At 39.5% G+C, this 17,825-nt stretch overlaps 1 protein-coding gene across 5 annotated transcripts in view; it reads left to right on the forward strand.

The window, feature by feature from the left end:
* Window positions 1-17,825, forward strand: part of tns2 (tensin 2) — a 55,178-nt gene that overhangs the window by 14,267 nt on the left and 23,086 nt on the right. For all 5 annotated transcript variants that reach the window (XM_023956351.1, XM_023956350.1, XM_023956349.1 and 2 more), the window contains 2 exons: window positions 4,479-4,584; window positions 4,690-4,727. In XM_023956351.1, the coding sequence (XP_023812119.1) occupies window positions 4,479-4,584; window positions 4,690-4,727 (144 nt within the window). The remainder of the gene's footprint in view (window positions 1-4,478; window positions 4,585-4,689; window positions 4,728-17,825) is intronic.

The following is a 17,825-nucleotide window of genomic DNA, read 5'->3' on the forward strand; positions in this document are numbered from 1 at the left end:
AAGAACATGCTAAAAACACTAAAAACACCAATTTTTAATCAGAGGGGGTCTTCAAGCCTATGTCACATCTGCCCTTACAGGTGGACACGGGATTAAAAATGGGCAAACCTTAATGGGTCTACACCACTCAGCGAACCTGTAGAGCAAAAATGTTAATGCACTTTTGTTTTTATATGGGCATGCTGCAGGCAACAGGTAGTAAGTGATACTCAGGTGTGTTGTATGGATTCTCTTTGCAGGGTCGCTAAGGGGGCCAGTAATGCACCCCATAACAACTAGACTGTGTTGTAAGGGCACCATACGACATCATCACCCGTACATCATAAGTGTGCACTTATGGCGTACTGTCTGAGATTCACTTATCACCAATTATATTGGATCTCATACTCATCTGCACTCCCCTTAAGATGCGACTGCCCCTCTCTACAACCCCCACAGATGGGTATAGTGTGTAGAAAAGCTGTGGAAGTGTTGCAGTGATTCAAAGAGTGTCTGCTACTTTGTGTCGTTGGTAACATGAACAGCACTAAAGGGTTAATAAAGTCAGTTATTCTTAAATTCACTTGGAGATTTTTTCTTATAAATAAAAATAAAACAATCAGGAGACAGTTTTCATCAATGGGAAGGAATGTAATTATTATTGGACAGTATAAAGACACCTTTTTCCAAAAACACATCTGAAGATGTCTGCGATCATTGATGATAAAAGACACTTGTGTTCTATAGAAAGGTCGAACTCTTGGCAAACAGCAAAGAAAAAAAAGGTTACAGTAAAGTTGCTTCAAATTTATGTTTAGGAGAATTTTAACTCTTAAAAGAGGGAACGAACTCCTTTTATTGGGACCAAACAGCTGTGTGTATTTAAGAAAAGCAATTGTCAGTGTGACATATCAAAACAACAAAAGACCATCAGAAGGATCGTGACGCTGGAGTGACCTGATTACAGGAAAAGAACAATGCCAGCTAACAGAACAACCAGCCACGCGGGAAGAAAAAAGGGTCTTTTGAAGCAGGTGAAGGATTTCTGGTTCAGGTTTGGTTGGAAAAAGCTTGTTCTACTAAATGTAAATGAAATGGAGCTTGAGATGAGATTGTTTTGTCAGCTGCCGTTTTCCGCTTTAAACAGAATCGTTGAACCTCCTCCACTCCCACAGTCCCAGCATGTGCTGCGTTTGTCCTCGTCTGTGTGATCGTAGAAGGTTGCAATCAAAGGTTCATAGAGGGAAAACCTCAACCTCAAGAATCCCATAATGCCAAAACATTTCAGTCTCATGAAATGCAAAGTGGTTTCACCTTCGCCGGTTTCACCCTCCACTGCTCTTGCGTGGACCAGCATGGTGGAGCTTTACAACACCTCGTGGAGCACTCGGGGGCAGAGTGGGGTATCAATGTCTGACCATGATTGCATGTGGTTGGAGAATTTAGTTGTCTTGATTGTGTCTGGAGCGGGAAGAATGCTGCCACCCTTCCTCTTTGTGTTGACGTGTCGCCACTGCGGTCCAGCTGACAGTAACCGGTTGCTTTTTTAAACTCGCCGTGGCCCCGTGGGTATGTATAGAAATGCGCGCATGTGGAAACTTCCCCAAATGGTTGCAGTGATGTCTGGATGCATGCTGTGGGCTGAAACTCCTAGCATGCACGCACGGAACCACGGGCCTTCAGTTTGAACCAAAACTGCTAAACACCAGAGCACTGAATGGTGCGTTCCAGCCTATACCCCCCATCAAATCTCCCCACACATCCAGTCTATGGGATAAACCACCTCAGTAGCAGATTTGTGAAGTGCTTCAATACTGCATTATGCAAAAAAATGTTGTCGTAACTCATAGCTTGAAGTTATAACTATAAAAGAGTTATAACTTTAAAAAGTAAAGCCAAAACAAAAAGTATTTACATGCATTTAAATGTAAACTTCGTGAAGAAATGCGTTTCTCCTCCGCGCCACAACCGCAGCTCGGATCACGCTACTTGCGGAGGGTTAGTCACTACGAATTCCCCCTTAAAAAACAAGTTTGGACACCACTACAGCTCCAAATGCCCCTACAGTTGGAGCAACAGGGAGGAGCCGTAAAGGCAGGGAATGAATTTGAATCCAGCCTTAACGTCCTGATAGGAAGAAAAAAAATGTTTGCAATCACTTTTATGAAAAACGAGGGAACGATGTTTCTGGTTCCACATTTGAAAGTTTAAAAAAGTTGTCATGCTGTTGCTGCAATAATATTTGTTCGAAAAAATAACAAATTATTTACCTTTTAATAATTGTTTCCGCAGGTCTGAGTTGTTTACAGAACTAAATGTCTTTTTTTTAATTATAAAATTTTAGTTTTGTTTGAAAACGTAACGTTTATTATATATATCCCAAAAAACAACCCATTTAGAAAAGCATAGTATTAGATTTTTTGCAGATACAGTGTTTCAAACCTCTGTTGATACGTTTAACAGTTTTATTAATTATTGATGGAAAAATAAATAAAATCACCACTAAAACAAACAGCAGTTCAGTTTTACAAAATAAAAGTTAAAACAATTAATGCTTGAAGGTTATGTCAGTTCAATGAAGTTTTTAAAAAGTAAATAAAAAAATCTGTTTAGGTCTACGAACTGATGTCTTTTGGCTTTGGTGAGTGTTTTTCAAAGACTGGTGTTTTCTGCAAAGCACTTTGACCTAAATGAGACGTTTTTATGAGTAACTTAAAGTCCTGACTTTAACCAAAGTGCTCCGTTTGAGGATGGAAGATTATTAAAAAAGGTCTCAGGATAACACAGGGAGCAAATGTTGGCGCTACAGATAAGCTTCTAGCGGTGTAAAACATTAAAACAGCCAATTTGGAGTGTGTGTCTGAAAAACAGTTGACGGCTTTTCCAGTTTCACTGACTGGTGTGCGCCCGGTCACGGTGGCAGTACGGCCAAAGCAGAAACGCCATGGCGAGACTCGTCAGTAGAAATGCTTGAGTTGGACGATGCTGACGTTGTGTGGATGTAAAAGGGCATCTATACAAAATAATCCAGCATGGAAGCCTTAGTAACCGAAGATTTGATTTGAATCCATGTTTTTGGACAAGAGAAAGTGATGCTTTATCTGTCGTCCCGGACCTAGAGAGTAAGAACGCTACACAGAAACAAAGATTTATCCAAGAAATGAACAAATACAAGTAAAATGGTTCATCTTTTCCTCTGCTTCTGTTACTGGGCAGCACACTGACTCAGATTTTAAATCCCATCTGGAAGAAAAATCGGACTTTCTTACCATAAAAATGAGAGAATCTACAACCGGCGTATTACATAAACGAATACGATCGGCCTGTGAGTCACTGACCCTGAGCTCCTCCACCTTGTAGGTTGCTGTGGTTTTGGTGCTTCTACAGGAGCCCCTGAACACAGCTGGCAGCGGGTGATGCCAGGCAGGCAGCTGTCCAAACACAGTTCTGTCCCAGAACAGAGCAAGAAAGGCCGGATCCTGGAAAAAGTACATGAGCAGCCTCCCTCTAAAGGAAAAGCACACAGACAGCAAGTAACATTAAAAAAAAACCCTGCCCTTGTATGTGTGTAATCAATACGGAAACCCTGTAAAGCCGGTGGATTCTAGTCCGATAATGATCACATGGATGGTGTCCAAACGTCTAACTACTCCCAGGTAAAGGAACAGGCTGGAATCCGTGTTTGGAAGCCCGCCAATGTCCAGATTTTGCACGCTCCCTCTAAGCATGACCGTGCACATTGTTGGCTCACATGTCCTCCCCTAGTATTTTTTTTGTCCTCCTCTGTTATATATCCTTGTTTTTAGCCTGTGGACTCTTGGATTCTCATGTTCAAAGTCTTCACATCAAGCCCAGTCATCCATGGGTCTAAATCCCATGTGGGGAAACAAAGAGGTGCTGGGGGATTACCACGAGCACACACACACACACTGTACACGCACACACACTTACACAATGAGGGGGAAAAATTGATGATTTCTTCTGCCGTTCACTTGCTTCATGGGCTTTTTAGACTTCATCCATCCGTATATTCACCTCAGTCCGGTGCGGAGCCACAAGGTTACTGGAGCCAATCCCAGCTACCCTGTCAAGATACACCCCGGACAGGTCGCCCGTCTATCATCGGGCTCTTTTAAAAATCCTTTTTCATAAAGCATGTTTTTATGCTCCAGCGTGAATGGGAACCACGAGGGTTATCACTGCAAGACAGTTACACAAACAGAGTGGGAACACAATGGATGTAGATGTGGGCGTTCACAAACACACAACCCTCTGAGGTCCTGTCACATGTGCATGCAGTATCTAACTTCTGTTTCTGTTCCTTTTGGAAGGAGTCAAGCATCTTTTTTTCCTCGCTTAGGTGGAAGTTGGTTTTCTTAAAATCTTCAAATGAGCGTTTGTTCATTGTTTTCTGAGAGCAGGCTGCAGAACCTGCAGGGGTATCGGGTGTCCGACTTGGTTATTAAACTTTCCGTGTGTTGTCTTGTGTGTGGATACAGTCGGGGAAGGGAGAGCCTCACGTCTTCAAAGAAAAGGCCTTCAAGAAGAAGCGTCAGTGCAGCGTCTGTCGGCAAAACATTGACAGCGTGGGCTCCTTCTGCAGAGGTATGCAGCCACATCCGATTTTACAGTAATGGAAAAATGAAGTGACTTGTCCGAACTTCATCCCATTTAATCTGTCATCTCTCGTTGTGATTTTGTTTTCTTCAGGATGCAAAACAGCCACCCATAGGAAGTGCGAGGCCAAGGTAAAGATCAACCTCAGAGAACTACAAACAATGAAAAACTGCTGCACAAATGGAGAATACTGTCATTCAAGTCATGTACATTTGAGAGTCAAATTGAAAATTCTGCTAAAGTGAGAAACAGAAACTAGGATGGTCTTTCCCATCAAAAACGAGAGTAGAAGAACTGGAAAATAATATTAGTTCCCATGTCGAAAGATGGAAGAAACACAAACTGGAGCTGACAAAATGACCTGATTTGTGTTTGAATGGAAAAAAAAAATCACCTTTGAGCCCGTCTGTTGTTGCAGACTGTGGAAGGACAGTGTAATGGTCACTCAGCTGTGGGAAAAGATTGCATAAGCTGCTCTGCTTTTATTAATCTGCTACAAAAGTTCAAAAACATACTCGAGGCGCTGACTGTGGTTTGACACAGAAATGGGATTACATGAATTAAGATCTGTTTTTTTTGCTGAGCTGGTTTGTGATTAAAAAAGTGATTAAAAAATAGAACAAAAATTCAAACTTTTGGGAGTGTAAAGGTTGTTTTCGATCAAATTTGCCTGCATTCGCAATTGGTTTTTGACATGGAGTGGTTATCCTAACGCTTGAGGCTTTTATTATTGCTGACAGTTCATTCATGTGCCTGTTGTTCGTTCTTTTAACTTTTAGTTAAGAAAGCATGTATCTTTTAAGTGACAATAGCCTTTAGCTCGGTAGATTCCCAGAGATCGATAACCTAGATTCCCAGAGCTTCTGTGGAGATTTTATGGATATTAAAATGCCTTTAATGTTGGCAAGAGTAAAAAAAAAAGAAGAAAGGAAATCACGAAACACTTCGGCACAGTGAAAGTAATAAAACAATTCAGGGATTTTTATTCTCATTTGACCACAGGGGTGAAACAGAAGTAGTGATTCTGGTTCCGGAGCAGCTGATTTGTGTGCAAAATATGACAAAAATATATAAAACACATGTACCTTAGCCTTGAAGCCTTAGCACAGATCCTATGGAGTATTGCACAAATTTAGCACGAAATTTACTGCAGAAAAGGTTAAAACCAGAACGAAAGTCCTCTGTGACCTTTATCACGGTCTCACTTATATAACTTATTTTGTTATTTATAGACGTGACTTGGACTGCGTTTGGGGGAAAGAAAATCAATAATTTGAATAGATTTTTATTTGGAAAACTCAAAATTCTTAAAGAAATTTCATTGGTTGTTTTTTATTTTAAGTATGTATAACTATACCAAAGTTGAGTCAATGTAATGGTTTGGAAGTAAAACCCAGCCCTACATGTGACTGCAGTGTATTTAAAAGCCTCATGTTTAACTTGTCAAAGAGTGTTTTGTGATTGGACTGAGGTGTGAAACAACACGACAAATTTCTGCAGCGGGAACAAGTGCCAACACTTTTTTTCCAGTCAAAAGTCTGCAGTTGCATTCCTTGGAATGATCCAGAAGCTCTCTTTGCACCGCACTCTGGCGCCTCTTTGAAAGAGTCATTGATGGAGGATTGGCATGATGAATAGACAGAGAGATGCAGAGGGGGAGAATGCTAACCATGGACGTCGCCAGAGCGCAGATGGGGGAGGTAGAAGCAGAGATCTTTGGCAGTGGCAGTCCAAGGAGAGAACGCCAAAGGGGTGAAGGCCTGTGTCAAAGACGAGGTTGCATCTCGTCCTTCTTGTCTTTCTTCTGTAGATGCAAAGGCTTTAAAATCAAGCTTAGATAACAAAGCGTAACGGTAACTTAACGCAAACAGACCTGTAAATAATCTGCTATGAAGCTATGACAAGTTTCTTTGTCTAGTTCCAATACAGTACCTGTAAAATAAATTTCTTATACCCAGCGATAAGAAATATCTTCGAATTACCGTAACTCTTCAACCGTTTTACATTAGCATAATCCCAACAGTTACTTGGTGCAATGAGGTATAAGCAATGGTGGAATTCTGATAATTGAGCAATTAGAGCCCCGGTGTTAAAGCGTTAAACTAAATCTACGTCGGAGTGAACATGTTCAAAGATTTGCTGCTTGTAAAAAATAAACTCGACTTCAGTTTTTTTTAGGGGCGGGCTGTATCTGAGAATCGGAGCGAGTAAGTGTGACGTTATCCGTACAAAAATTTCTCTTCAGGTTCCAACCAAATTATATCAATTCAGTCGCCATTTTATTTTTGCAATACTGATGTCTCCATTTTGGAACCACACAAGGTCAGCAAGCGGTGATTGGTCCTAGTTGGTCTGACTCGATGTTTCTATGGCAACATCTCTTGGCATTCAGGAGTGAGCTTGTTGGAAGCCCACAGCTCTAAAGCTTAAGGTGGGGTCGAGAGAATCAGTCAATCAAATTTATCAAACATTTGACATGAGACTACGCACTTTTATTCATCTGATTGGACGGTTTATTACTTGATTTTCTTGCACAACAAAAAACATGGGGGGAAAAAGAGGATCAAGAACATGTTACAAAAAGGTTTCAGAGCAAGACTGGTTATTCTAACCAATAGAATGACTGAGTGATTATTACTTTTAATTTCTCAATAGAAATCGAGGGGATTTTGGCTTCTCGGAACCAACGGACACTTCCTGTTTGGACATCAGAGGGAGGGGTCACTCGGTCCAGTTCTCATATACAGTCATGTCAATAATCTACTGGTCAAAAGGTTGACCGCTTTAGAGCTGGAAGACTCAGGCTAACTGTATTATTGTTTCCATACTACGATGAGCACACTAATAAACAATTGTTTATTTTCAAAGTAAAAGTTCAATATAATATTTTTTACTGAGCAAAGTTACAAATTTTAAGATTTTTTGGCAACCCCCCCCCCCCCAGACATTCTGTGTTGTAGAACTATTAGTCATCTAGATTAGTTATCTAGATGATCTTCTTTTCTTAGCTTGGCTGAAAACCATGTATTTATAAGTTGAATTAAACACAACAAGAACATCAGGGGCTCAAAGGTTTTATTCCTTTACAAGCCAAGAGTTTGCCATTCTATTGAAGTTCTGGATCGCGCTGACCAAACTGATGGCCAAGAGGAAAACAGGATGTTGTGAGGGAATCGTCTGATGTGTGGTTGTTGACTGGGAGTTAAACAGCGATATTCATCGCTGCTCCCCAGGAAGGGAGAGGCGGATATCAGGGCGTGGGGGATCGGCCGCTGTGTACATCTCTGCCGTTATCTAACCTTGTGTTCCTGGTGAGTTTGGGAAGTGGTTTTACCAGTCCTTGCTGCCTCAAAGTGCTTTCAGCCTTGTAAGGCAATTGCATTTGGAGGTTCCTGTCAAAAGGCGGGGTTTGACCCGGCAACCTCTCTCCTTCACTACAAGCACATTTACTACATCTGCCATCAGAAAGGCGCAGCGTTCTCAGCAGACATCTGTTTACATCTTCATACAGCTGGCGCAGCAACAAGCTGGGTGACAAATCATCTCATCACCACATTGTTGAGTTTTCTCATTACATCTGCTCTGACTGTAGAACCCGCCCCCCCCCTTCCTAACGCACACACTTTCTGTAAACCCCCCTCCCACTCAGACGGGTTTTTCTGGTGGGAGGTAGTCTGTCTGCAGGTCGTGGTTTTCCTTTTGTTTTGGAAAAGAAATAGTCATCCTCTACCCTCGTCTGTGTCCACATCTGCCTTCAGCTGGTCCTCCATAAAAACACAGAGACCAACTGACAGTTCTCCGCTATTCATTTGAGAACATTTCCTCTCAGAGAATAGTTTCCCCCTGTATCTTTGATCCCAAGTGGAAAATTGTGTCCGCAGGGAAGCGACTTGGAGGGGCATAGACTGGGGAGGGATGAAAAAGACGCTGAAAAATAACAAGGGAGGGTGGAAATTTGGGAAATTCTGTTTGTGATTACTTGATTGGCCCGTCTATGAGACCTTTAGAAAATTCTGAATAAAACCTCATGGTTGAATAACTTTTGTTGTTGAATTTTGATTATCATTTTATTCAAATGCTTCTCTTAAAGTGAGACTTTGTAAGGAAGTTATTCTATCTAAGGAAACTAACAGATTAATTCTTTGATTCGTCTGACGTTTAGAGCTGACTGAAGAAAGTCTTCGGTCCTAATTCTACTGACTGGAGGGATGAGCCATCTCTCAAATGCTGGCAAGCCAGAGCCTTGTACCACAATAATTACAGTCCCAGCTTCCCCGACCCTCATCTCCTGATTCCTCCTGGACTCTTGTTGTCGGTCCTCCTATCCGTTGAACACGAAAAAACATTTGGGACAAAGCTGTGATCTGTTTGACTTCAGCATTTCTGTATTTAGAGAGGATGTGCAGTCAGGTCTGAATAAAGTGTGTGTGTGTGTGTGTGGGGGGTCTGTGGAGGTGGACAGACCACTTTTTCTAATCCCATTTTTTATAGAGTGCCAATTTATAGCTAAAGTTGTCTGAAGGAGTTGATGACAAAATGCAATAAACTTCACAGTAAGCAAATAGAAAAAAAAATAATGGTTTCAATAAAAGGCTAAATCATTTATGAAATATGTATTTAACTCTTTACTACTGAAGCTTTAGATTCCGTGTTTACATTCTTTTGACAACCTTAACTCTTGAATTGACGGAATGGTCGAACAGTTCCAGTTTATCCAAGAGCATGAGTTATTTAGGCGTCACCGGTGACATCCCTGGTGTTAAATAAAACCTATTACAATGACCCAACAACTCTCGTTTAAACATTTTTGGTGTATTCCACCTTACAGGGCAGAAAATCACAAAACTGATAAGAGAATAAGTAGTGATTATTCTATAAATGAAAAAAAAAAACAAGCAGAATTGGTTTGTAGTAGCAACCAGTTATAGGCCAGAGAATACAAGTTTGTCTGTGCAGCATTGGTGTGCGGTCAGTAGGTGGTCAGTACTCACACCTTACTAACGAAAAAGTGTGGCTTAAGGCGACCGAACAACAGCATCTAAAATCAAAAATGTGTGCAATTTGCTTCAAGATACACTTACCATGACAATGGTATGTTCCATTTTCATGACGTCCCTTGAGCAGTATAGAGTCTCTATGATACTGCAGGACCCATCTCCTCCCCCCTAAAGATGCGGCCGCTCCATGGGCCCGGACAACCCAAAAACCCGCAGCACCCGTATTTATAAAGAACTAGACAGGTTAGTATAGATTCGTGGATTGGAAACAGAAAAGAGTAAAGGTGTACTATGAAACAAGTTAGGAAAACACATAAAAACTTAAACTTCCTGGCACTTTCTCTGCAATACAACATAGAAAAAATGTTTTTTTCCTCTAAAACAGGGAAAAAAACATTTGTTTCTTTGTGCCTTTGCACTAACCACAACGACTTTTCTTACAAAATAACGCTCAGGAGGACATGAGAGCCTCTGTCACGTGTTGAAACATCCCAGCTGACCCCAGCATCCCTGTTGATCCAGGACTTCCTGTAAAACTAATCGCTACAGGAATACGTCAGTCATGGCTTTAAAAACATGTCAGCTACAGCTTGTTAAATGGCTCTTTCCTCTGTTGGGACATTAATACAAAGCATCTATCTTTCTAAATCAACCCTTTCCAGTAATTTCCTTTAAGTAACCCCCTTAATTGTTTTGAGTTGGGTTCTTTGAAGGGTCTCTGTTAGAACAACACTGAGTAATGCTTGTGGCCTTGAGCCCAGACCTCTGGCTTCCCTCCTGCAGACCCAGCACTCCACCAAATACTCATGTCAGTGTGAATCACTCAGGATAACAGGAAGCAAATGTATCGTTTAACATTAAAGGGACCGTGACTGTCTCTTCTGACTAGAAGAGACGCCACTTTATCACAGACAGTTCTGGTAATTGCCGAGATAGGCTGTCTGTTCTGTGTTGAAGCTGTGTTTCTGTGTGATTGTGTGTGTGGCCTGAAACAATTGAGTGAGCCGTGCTGATTGGAGTTACAACCATAGACATGACAGCTAACCTAGCCTAATTGGGAGTTAGCCAGTGCATTTTGTGCATGTAGGGGTTTATCAAAGGGATTATAAACTGCACTAATTATAGTTTTTAACCCTGAAGCCAAAATGACATTTTGAAACCACAGCATTTTTAAGCATTTATTTGAGATTGAACTAATGTGACACAAAAAAGGCCATCATGGATTGGTAAACCCATACTTTCCAAAAAAAAGTGAAATGTATTGAGCTCTAAACTTAAATTTTAGTTGATGAAATATTGTCTTTTTCCGCTTATGTTCAATAGTATGATAAAAAAAATTTGTTTTTTTTTCTTAAATAATGTAACAACCCAGCTGGTGTGTCACTATAGCCGAACTGCTAATGAAGTGGCTTCATTGGAGAACTGTCCGTGCCCCGTACACCGCACGACCCCAGACGGTCTCAGAGAGGGGGAAATAGTCAGAGAATATCTCTATACAATATCTCCTTTTCAGCATCAACGCCCATTTATTTATTCGAACACCCCGCAAACAGCCAAACAGCATGAAGGTCACTTCTGGTCACAACCCTCTCACTCATGGTTTTCACCCAAGATTCCCCACTTCCCATGAGTTTTAGGGGCTGAAGGCGGGCTAACCCCCAGGTCGCCACAATATTGTAAAACTAGGAAATGACTATTTGCTGAAACCTGCAACATAATTTACCCAACTTACATGCTCAAAAAAAAAAATATATATATATATATATGCACAGACTTTTCGATTACTGCAAAAGTAATCATCCATTTTAAAAAGTTTAACATTTTATAATTTTACATTTATGAATTTATGTTTAAGAACTTTCAAAAGCCTTCAAGAAACAGCCTCCATTAGTAAATCAGACCCTGTAGCTAGCACATAAAGTCTGTTTTCCAATTGACAAAAAAAAAAAACATGTTTATAGTTCTTCCCAGCCTAGGCGAATCTACATGTCCTTTGCTTTTTTAAGGATTCGAACCTGGCAAGAGTAAATATTGGGGGGATTAAATTTGTGTCTTCATTTCTCCTGAGGACCATCCTGACTGTTCATATTACCCTTAAAAGCTTCACTTTGACTGCAAACACTACCTACAAAGACACTCGCCATGCTTATGATTCATTTTCCAGAGAAACAAACCAACTGAAGCCTCTAAAGCTGTTTCCTGTTGGTGATCCAGCCCCCACTTACTGATGCAGATCTTCTTGGGTTCAAGAAGAAAAACCTTACCTATTTTTCATCAGCGTTGTTATTTGGATTCACATCCCCAAGCAAGTAGATGATGTATCCAAAAAAAAAAAACACACAAGGAGGAAAATACAATACCACCACAGCAATGTTTTGTTGTGATGTGTGGTATTATGCAGGAGGAGACGAGCCCTAAAGCAGCTGCTAAAAAAGGCCCGCCTGAAGAATCTGGAGGCTTTTTTGTGCCAATGGTAGAGACTGTTTAGACCCACACATTCTGCAAATATAAAAAGAGGAGAAGACTTCTGGGAATTGTGTGAGTGCCCACTTATCAAGAGAATGAATGACAGGTTGACCACAAAGAGTAGACATGGAGACAAGGATGGAAGCCCTGTAATAATGCCCGGCGTTGGTTGGCTCACAAGAGCTATTTTTCCTTTCCTGATGCCTTGTAGTCTCATCAAAAACGGACTCTTCCTTTTTTGTTTATTTGCCCACATTTATTTTTATCTGGCTTGGAAATGTCAGCACTTGTTTAGCTTGGGGAGAAGATAAAGATGGTTGGGTGAGAATGCCGTGAGATGGGTGGGCTTCGGCTTTCAGCGTTAACATACATACGAAGTCAACATGCACATTCACGTTTGTGTTTTCCATTAGCATTGTCCGTGTCCTCAACATCCACTGTAGTCAAAACCTTCTCCATAACAGGGAATTGGATCCCACTTGGTTGTAAAAGCTCCACCTCAGCGCCCCACAACATCTTTTTGAGCTGCTTGGAGAAGAAATGCGACAAAAAACTTTATTTGGGGTGAAAAGAAAGTACAGGAACTTCTGAAAATGTGTTTGGTATTAAAAATAATAGAGGGATCATGCGGCCCCTCATACAGGAGAACACAATATTGGGCCCTAATGTCTCCTGGATGTAAATGTTTCTTTTTAACCTGGATGTGTTGATTCTGCTCACTGTTGGCCTTGAAGCTCCCCTGCGTTCAGCAGAAGGGTTTCTGGTTTTCTCATGAAGCCCACCTTGTGACGATTAGGAGGGATTTGGCATGTGGGGCGCATTTGAAAGACTGTTATACTGGCTAAGACGTGAAGATAGTTCTCAGAACTGTTAGAGGATTCCTGCAGGGTTCTGCAAAGACATGGTGTTTCAGTTTTTGACTCTTTTTGATGTATTTGTTTGACAGCATCGAAGGGCATTGGATTTAGGGGGTTTAAACCACCAGAGGGTTCTCAAGCGTGCCTGGGACTGCAGCTCACCGCTCCCCCAGGGAAAGGGTTGAACGCACAGAACAAATTTAACACTCCTCGGTGTGTGATAACTGATAAGACTTAAGTATTTTTAAATTTTTAAATTGGCAAAAAGAGCTTCAATTACACAATCCATTCAAACAGTTTTATAAAAGGTATTTGTCCACATTCTTATCGATTGATTGTTTTTTCTCTCTAAGTTATTTAGAAAAAAAGGGAAAAAAATATAATACAAATACATAAATATCTCAAATCTATATACTATATGTTACTATGTGTTTACGAATCTATTTATACACTAATTAATAAATCTATTACGGAAATGAATAAAAGTACACATAAGTCCTATGGAATCCATTGAATAAGCAGACAGAAAATAATTTACTGGTCACTAATGTTATGGACATTTTTACTTTACAAATGATCTATATTGATCAAGAAAATGTCAACAGCACTCTAATAACCAAGGTTATTTCAAATTATTATTAATCATCACTTCAAATTTACAGCTTTTTATATTGTTTTCTTAATAAATGAATAAATGTTTTTTTTTTTTTTTATTACTCATTAATAGCCTTTGGGTAAAGCCTTAGTCACATACATTTGTACTGGTTCTGGAAAATTCTGTACCAGTGTATAAGTGTTCACTTACAACCTGTTGCCCATAACATGCCTGTAGAAAAATATAAACATAAACATTTTTGATCCTACGGGCTTACTGAGCAGCTTACAATCTTAAAATCCCCTGCAGACCACTTGACCATTTTTCACCCACAAATGGCCCATATCCACCTGTAAGGGCAGTTAGGACTACGGTTTGAGTAAAAAAAATAAAAACAGTCATTGTTAGAGGTTAAAAATGCAATTTCTTCTCTGGGAAAGCTTTGATTAGTTTTATTTGTTGGGAACAGGTTTTGTTACTCTGCCAAATTAGGATAAAGTTGGAATCTAGAGCAAACACAAACATCCTAAACAGGCATCCATGTGTGGTGTGTTCACTATTAACGTTAACCTTGGACTCCTTCACAGATCTAGAGGTTACAGCCTCCCTAAGTTCACTAGACTACATGTTGAGCAAAGTTCAGTGTAATCTACTGAAACTTGAGCTGCCAGTGGATCTTTTAGCATCTTGAACTGATATTTTTTGCTCCTTTACCAAAAATCTGCACACAGCAAGGCTAAGTAAAGCTTTTCTACCACAGCATGACTTTATATAGCCAGTGGGCTTATTGTTGGGCTAAAAGCATAAAGAACTCATTGACAGTAATGTCTTTTGTTCCTCTGATGTCTTTGATGTTGATGCAGTTGTGTTGGTCTTTGAAGTATAGTTCGCAAGTATCTTAAAAATAGCTAAACTGACTAAATAAAGCATAACAGGTGAAATCCACAGAGCTGTGAGTATATTTACCTCCTTGTCATTTTTATGAAGTCTCCTTCATTGTCGGTAAACTCAAGATGTTGACCATGAAAGCAGTAAAGGTCCAAATTAGCTATCACTCCTAATTTGTTTCTCTTTTCATCAGTGCTCTGTGATTGACTCCCTCATGGGGACTCAAAGGAATGAAAAGATTGTGAGGCCAAAGGCTGACCATTAAAGGAAAAACTACATTAAGTTCAGCTCTTATGTAACTGGCATGGCTCACATGGTCGGATGTGGAACTAATGTAGTTCTTTGGTTGTCTGTCATTGCTTTAATGTCTCTGTAAATGCTTTTTAGGAGAAAAATACACTTCACAAAAGGGACATCTTGAAAAAAACTAACAAGACATTGCTGACATGACATTTCTTTTAGTATTAGATTATCAGAAGTTAAGACTTTAATTATTTTACAGCTCTTTGAAAAAATCTGGCATCACTCGTGACTGAAGAACCCACAGACATGAACATGTAGAGTGAAAAAGAACGATAACACAAGAGTTTGCCTTGCAGAAAAAATACAAAGAAGTCTGAGCATATGGCATGTGATTTTGGGGAAAGGTAAGTTTTTCCACAAGTGTTGTTTTTCATTTTTCTGTTTTTAAAGACATCAGAAACATCCTAATTGCTGGATGTTGATATAAGATTGTGTGTAACTATAGATTGCAGAAGTTGTGCCATTGTCCATTTTCCTATGACTCTATTCTGCCTTTAATTTCAATATTTATCTATTTAAGTTTGTTTATGAAGCGCCTTTTTACAACCACAAGATCAGATCCCAAATCCCAAGACACAGCTTTAGAAAATGTCAAACTAAGCAAAATTGATTCGATTTTTATAATCTAATATTTTCCAACTTACATAAGAATGTTACAGGACAATGTCATTGAGATAATTCCAATTGGACCAAATTAACCTATTCTATTTTCTTTTATAACCACAGTAGTGACCATGTTTTAGGTCAATAAAAACCTTATGGATTTAATGCTTTGTACTGAGCAATCACTTAATGTATATATTTAAGTTTATGACAGCAATGTTCTGTTATCTTCTGTTATGTTCTGTTTATAAATTCTTAAATTCTAATGGGATTGTGTCACCTTCTAAAGATAGTACAATAATAACTGTATCACGTAAGACAACACCTTTGACCAAAAGGCAAAGTGCTTTCCTGAAAAGCTCAGTTGTCATTCATGGTCATACAATAACGCTCTTCATCCCTGTTTCAGACACTTTAAGCTCACGTCTTCTGCACACGCACAACACAAATGCTTTTGCCCTAAATACTTTAGATTTTTCGCGGTGCCTCCTCTGCTACTTTGGGCGTCCAGCTGATGTTGCAACAAAGCAGTTGTTTTTTTTATCAGAGATGGTAGCTTTTCTTTAAGGTTTGCTTCCCTGTGGTGTCAAATCCCAAATGCCTTCCTAATTACTCCACTTGTTTGGCAAAGGTTGATATTTTCTTTTCCATCTTTGTTTGCCACCACACCCCCTTCATGATGAGCAAACAGGACAACAACACTGAGTTAGGTCACCCAGCAACAATGTTTGACCTGACAGTTCTACATAAAATGTCATATATATACTTTCACAAGTTATGTTACACTTTTTTTTTTAAAAAGTGTAAAATATTCCATTGAACTTGTATGCATATTAGAAATATACATTATTAACAAAGAACAGCATATGGTTAAACAAAAACGTGGCACTTCTAAAATAATTTTAACAAATTCTGCTAAACTCATTAAGTTGAAGAAAATCTAGATTAACCTACCAATTGTTCTTGACTTTTGGGGATTTTTGTTTAAAAAGAAATCTGCTAAAATATCAGATTACAAAATAAAACCCACAACTCAGCACAACTCTGGTAACTTTTGGAGAGATTGCTGAATTGTGAATAAATGGGGATAATATTTAAGACTCACTTAAAAAGAAAAATAGTGTTTTTGGTGTTTTTGACATGTTCTTGTAGCATTTTCCTAATGATGGAGGACATATATATATATATATATATATATATAAAAAGAAATGTAGCTCTATATTGCATTTCTGAGTATTTTTTTATTTAAAAAGTTTCAATTCAGGAGCAGATGAAAAAAAAATGTTTGAAAAAGATCAAATTTATGATGTAGAAAATATGGTGGGCGTTTCTCGAGCTCCCTCCGCTCCATTCTGATGCATCCACTTGTAGATGACTAGATCCATGTGTGTCCTGGTTTTCCTAATTTAAAAACTACTGGGAACACTTTGAAAATAGATCAAAACATGATCCGAGTGGTATTTTAGAGTTAAAACATTTATCAATTAAATGGGATGCATTTTGCTTATTTTTTCTGGCATTCAGGTTTTTAGATTCCCTACAAGTTCAGTCTGTTGTATCTTAACGGACATTTTTAAAAAATGAAAAACGTCCTGCCTTACATGGGGAATTTGCAATAAAGGGGTCACCAAAGTTTCAGGGACGTTACAAGGAACCTTTAACGGTAATTGGGCATGTTGGCGGACTTCGCCAAACCACCTGGTTCTCCGTAGGTTGGTCGTCGTGTCCAGGAGGAGGTGCAAGCATTGAGCCAATGGAAAGCTATAAATCAGCCATGCTGACTCATGCTCCCAGGTTTGTTTCTTACCAAGTTCTTACCAACTGGATACACGATGTGAAATTAAAACCAATGTCCAAAACTGTTAAGTTGCTTTTGTCACAGAGATTTGGTCGAGTACAAAGCTCTACCGGTATCATTCACCTTAAAAATCCCAGAGCATCAACATTTAAGAAGATCTTTTGTCAAAGAGGGTTCAACCCTAGTAGGCCTGCTAGTAGGCCTGCAGAATATATCGGAAATATATCGTCATCATAAATGTCGGCGAAAATTGCAATAAATGCTGATCTTAAATGTGTTAAAACAATCTTATAGAAGCTTGAAGTTTTTAACCAATCAAATAAATGATTTATGCATTTGACCAATTGGAAAGACTCCTTTTCATCATTGACCAATTAGATGGAGCCCTCTTATGTTAGACGAGGTTCATTTGGAGTGTAATTTAAGTAATGTTGACTCTTATTCAAATTAAACTGTTGCAGTGAAATGGAAATGTTGTATTTAGTTGTTTTGCTATTTGTTCATTTATCGCAAATTATATCGTCATTGCCTTATTGATCACTGATATCGCTTATCCCAAGTTTTCCTCATATCGTGCAGCCCTAATCCCCAGTTATGAAGGAGGATGGAGGAACCATCGTCAGCAAAAAGTGCTTCCATTGCACCTCGAATGAACCCATCCTGACACACTGTAAGAGTGTGGTAGTCCAGATGCTCTGCTGCTGACAGGAAGATGCTGCAGA

This window comes from Oryzias latipes, chromosome 7 (assembly GCF_002234675.1).
Source record: "Oryzias latipes chromosome 7, ASM223467v1".
NCBI classification, from domain to species: Eukaryota; Metazoa; Chordata; class Actinopteri; order Beloniformes; family Adrianichthyidae; genus Oryzias; species Oryzias latipes.